Source organism: Salmo salar, unplaced genomic scaffold (genome assembly GCF_905237065.1).
Source record: "Salmo salar unplaced genomic scaffold, Ssal_v3.1, whole genome shotgun sequence".
NCBI lineage: Eukaryota > Metazoa > Chordata > Actinopteri > Salmoniformes > Salmonidae > Salmo > Salmo salar.
The window spans coordinates 170,001-174,247 of record NW_025548249.1 but is presented as its reverse complement, the minus strand read 5'-3'; the positions used below and the strand labels follow the sequence as shown (position 1 = coordinate 174,247).

Here is a 4,247-nt window from a genome sequence, read left to right as displayed (position 1 = left end):
GGAGGGGGGACACAGAGAGGGAGGAGAGGGGACACAGAGAGGGAGGAGGGGAGACAGAGGGAGGGGGAGACAGAGGGAGGGGGGACACAGAGAGGGAGGAGAGAGAGAGAGAGAGGGAGGACAGAGGGAGGGGGGAGACAGAGAGGGAGGAGAGACAGGAGAGAGAAAGGGAGGAGGGGAGACAGAGAGAGAGGAGGAGGGAGGAGGGGGGAGACAGAGATGGAGGAGGGGGGAGACAGAGAGGGAGGAGACAGAGAGGGAGGGAGGGAGAGAAAGGGAGGAGGGGAGAAACATGTACATCCACAGACAGACGGACAGAGGCGCTGTTGAACGCTGAGAGTTGTTAATCCCACCCTCCATGTTTCCTAGCAGCACCAGAGGGGCTCTCTGATTGGTTTCTGTGGCCGTCAGTCAGTCCGTCTCCAGGATGAGTGGCGGCTGCTCCTCATTCTCATCGTCCAATCGCAGATCGCTGAGGTCATCCTCTAGTCCCGCCCCTCCCACTGCACCCGCCTCCTCACAGTAACCTGAGGAGAGGACATGGGTCAGAGGTCAAGGGTCAGGGTGGAGGGATACCCTGCTGGGATACTACCCTGCCTGCTGGGATACTACCCTGCCTGCTGGGATACTACCCTGCCTGCTGGGATACTACCCTGCCTTCTGGGATACTACCCTGCCTGCTGGGATACTACCCTGCCTGCTGGGATACTACCCTGCCTGCTGGGATACTACCCTGCCTGCTGGTATACTACCCTGCTGAGATGCTACCCTGCCTGCTGGGATACTACCCTGCTGGGATACTACCCTGCCTGCTGGGATACTACCCTGCCTGCCGGGATACTACCCTGCTGCGGATACTACCCTGCCTGCCGGGATACTACCCTGCCTGCCGGGATACTACCCTGCCTGCCGGGATACTACCCTGCCTGCCGGGATACTACCCTGCCTGCTGGGATACTACCCTGCCTGCTGGGATACTACCCTACCTGCGGATACTACCCTGCCTGCTGGGATACTACCCTACCTGCTGGGATACTACCCTGCCTGCTGGGATACTACCCTGCCTGCTGGGATACTACCCTACTGGGATACTACCCTGCCTGCTGGGATACTACCCTACCTGCTGGGATACTACCCTGCCTGCTGGGATACTACCCTGCCTGCTGGGATACTACCCTGCCTGCTGGGATACTACCCTGCCTGCTGGGATACTACCCTGCCTGCCGGGATACTACCCTGCCTGCCGGGATACTACCCTGCCTTCTGGGATACTACCCTGCCTGCTGGGATACTACCCTGCCTGCTGGGATACTACCCTGCCTGCTGGGATACTACCCTGCTGGGATACTACCCTGCCTGCTGGGATACTACCCTGCCTGCTGGGATACTACCCTGCCTGCTGGGATACTACCCTGCCTGCTGGGATACTACCCTGCCTGCTGGGATACTACCCTGCCTGCTGGGATACTACCCTGCTGGGATACTACCCTGCCGGCTGGGATACTACCCTGCCTGCTGGGATACTACCCTGCCTGCTGGGATACTACCCTGCCTGCCGGGATACTACCCTGCCTGCTGGGATACTACCCTGCCTGCTGGGATACTACCCTGCCTGCCGGGATACTACCCTGCCTGCCGGGATACTACCCTGCCTGCTGGGATACTACCCTGTCGGGATACTACCCTGCTGGGATACTACCCTGCCTGCTGGGATACTACCCTGCTGGGATACTACCCTGCCTGCTGGGATACTACCCTGCCTGCTGGGATACTACCCTGCCTGCTGGGATACTACCCTGCCTGCCGGGATACTACCCTGCCTGCCGGGATACTACCCTGCCTGCCGGGATACTACCCTGCCTGCCGGGATACTACCCTGCCTGCCGGGATACTACCCTGCCTGCTGGGATACTACCCTACTGGGATACTATCCTGCCTGCTGGGATACTACCCTGCCCTGCTGGGATACTACCCTGCCTGCTGGGATACTACCCTGCCTGCTGGGATACTACCCTGCTGGGATACTACCCTGCCTGCTGGGATCCTACCCTGCCTGCTGGGATACTACCCTGCTGGGATACTACCCTGCCTGCTGGGATACTACCCTGCCTGCTGGGATACTACCCTGCCTGCTGGGATACTACCCTGCCTGCTGGGATACTACCCTGCCTGCTGGGATACTACCCTGCTGGGATACTACCCTGCCTGCTGGGATACTACCCTGCCTGCTGGGATACTACCCTGCCTGCCGGGATACTACCCTGCCTGCCGGGATACTACCCTGCCTGCTGGGATACTACCCTGCTGGGATACTACCCTGCCTGCTGGGATACTACCCTGCCTGCTGGGATACTACCCTGCTGGGATACTACCCTGCCTGCTGGGATACTACCCTGCTGGGATACTACCCTGCCTGCTGGGATACTACCCTGCCTGCTGGGATACTACCCTGCCTGCTGGGACACTACCCTGCCTGCTGGGATACTACCCTGCCTGCTGGGATACTACCCTGCCTGCTGGGATACTACCCTGCCTGCTGGGATGCTACCCTGCCTGCTGGGATACTACCCTGCCTGCTGGGACACTACCCTGCCTGCTGGGATACTACCCTGCCTGCTGGGATACTACCCTGCCTGCTGGGATACTACCCTGCCTGCTGGGATACTACCCTGCTGGGATACTACCCTGCCTGCTGGGATACTACCCTGCTGGGATACTACCCTGCCTGCTGGGATACTACCCTGCCTGCTGGGATACTACCCTGCCTGCTGGGATACTACCCTGCTGGGATACTACCCTGCCTGCTGGGATACTACCCTGCCTGCTGGGATACTACCCTGCTGGGATACTACCCTGCCTGCTGGGATACTACCCTGCCTGCTGGGATACTACCCTGCCTGCTGGGATACTACCCTGCCTGCTGGTATACTACCCTGCTGAGATGCTACCCTGCCTGCTGGGATGCTACCCTGCCTGCTGGGATACTACCCTGCTGGGATACTACCCTGCCTGCTGGGATACTACCCTGCCTGCTGGGATACTACCCTGCCTGCTGGGATACTACCCTGCCTTCTGGGATACTACCCTGCCTGCTGGGATACTACCCTGCCTGCTGGGATGCTACCCTGCCTGCTGGGATACTACCCTGCCTGCTGGGATACTACCCTGCTGGGATACTACCCTGCCTGCTGGGATACTACCCTGCTGGGATACTACCCTGCTGCTACCAGACCAAGTTCTGTCAGTAAGTTCAGTACTACTACAAGGCCACTGTTCCTCGGCTGTGATTGAAAATCAGAATTAGTTCTTAACTGCCTGGTTAAATAAAGGATAAATAAACTGCCTTGTTCAGGGGCAGAACGACAGATTTTTACCGTCAGCTCGGGGATTCGAACCAGCAACCTTTCGGTTACTGACCCAACGCTCTAACCACTAGGCTACCCGCCGGCCCCTCTACCCGCCGGCCCCTCTACCCGCCGGGCCCCTCTACCCGCCGGCCCCTCTACCCGCCGGCCCCTCTACCCGCCCGGCCCCTCTAGCCGCCGGCCCCTCTACCCGCCCGGCCCCGCTACCTGCCGGCCCCTCTACCCGTAAAGCCCCTCTACCTGCTACCTACGGCCCCTCTACGCCCCCCACCGCCGGCCCCTCTACCCGCCGGGCCCTCTACCCGCCGGCCCCTCTACCCGCCGGGCCCTCTACCCGCCCCCCTCTACCCGCCGGCCCCTCTACCCGCCGGCCCCTCTACCCGCCCGGCCCCTCTACCCGCCGGGCCCTCTACCCGCCGGCCCCTCTACCCGCCGGGCCCTCTACCGCCGGCCCCTCTACCCGCCGGCCCAGGTAGCCTAGCGGTTGTCCTGTGGGCGTGTACCTTTCATCCCAGCAGTGTTGTAGGCCTGTGCAGTAAGGGGTCGGTCATGTGACCCCTGTTCCAGGATCTCATTGGGCGGCTCAGCACTGCCGTCCAACCTGAGGAACACAGAATGATTTCATTTCATAAACCGTTGCTCCATCAGCGTTGCTCCATCAGTGTTACCTGTGTTACTCCATCAGTGTTACCTGCGTTGCTCCATCAGTGTTACCTGCGTTGCTCCATCAGTGTTACTCCATCAGTGTTACCTGCGTTGCTCCATCAGTGTTACCTGCGTTGCTCCATCAGTGTTGCTCCATCAGTGTTACCTGCGTTGCTCCATCTGTGTTGCTCCATCAGTGTTGCTCCATCAGTGTTACCTGTGTTGCTCCATCAGTGT

General features: G+C 60.3%; 1 protein-coding gene across 4 annotated transcripts in view; it reads right to left on the bottom strand.

Moving 5' to 3' along the window:
* Positions 1–390: 390 nt before the first annotated feature.
* wipi2 (WD repeat domain, phosphoinositide interacting 2) overlaps positions 391–4,247 on the bottom strand; it is a 70,663-nt gene continuing 66,806 nt past the window's right edge. For all 4 annotated transcript variants that reach the window (XM_045712090.1, XM_045712093.1, XM_045712092.1 and 1 more), the window contains 2 exons: positions 3,869–3,966; positions 391–527 (listed from right to left, as the gene is read on the bottom strand). In XM_045712090.1, coding sequence (XP_045568046.1) covers positions 412–527; positions 3,869–3,966 — 214 coding nt within the window. In that variant the 3' untranslated portion in view covers positions 391–411. The remainder of the gene's footprint in view (positions 528–3,868; positions 3,967–4,247) is intronic.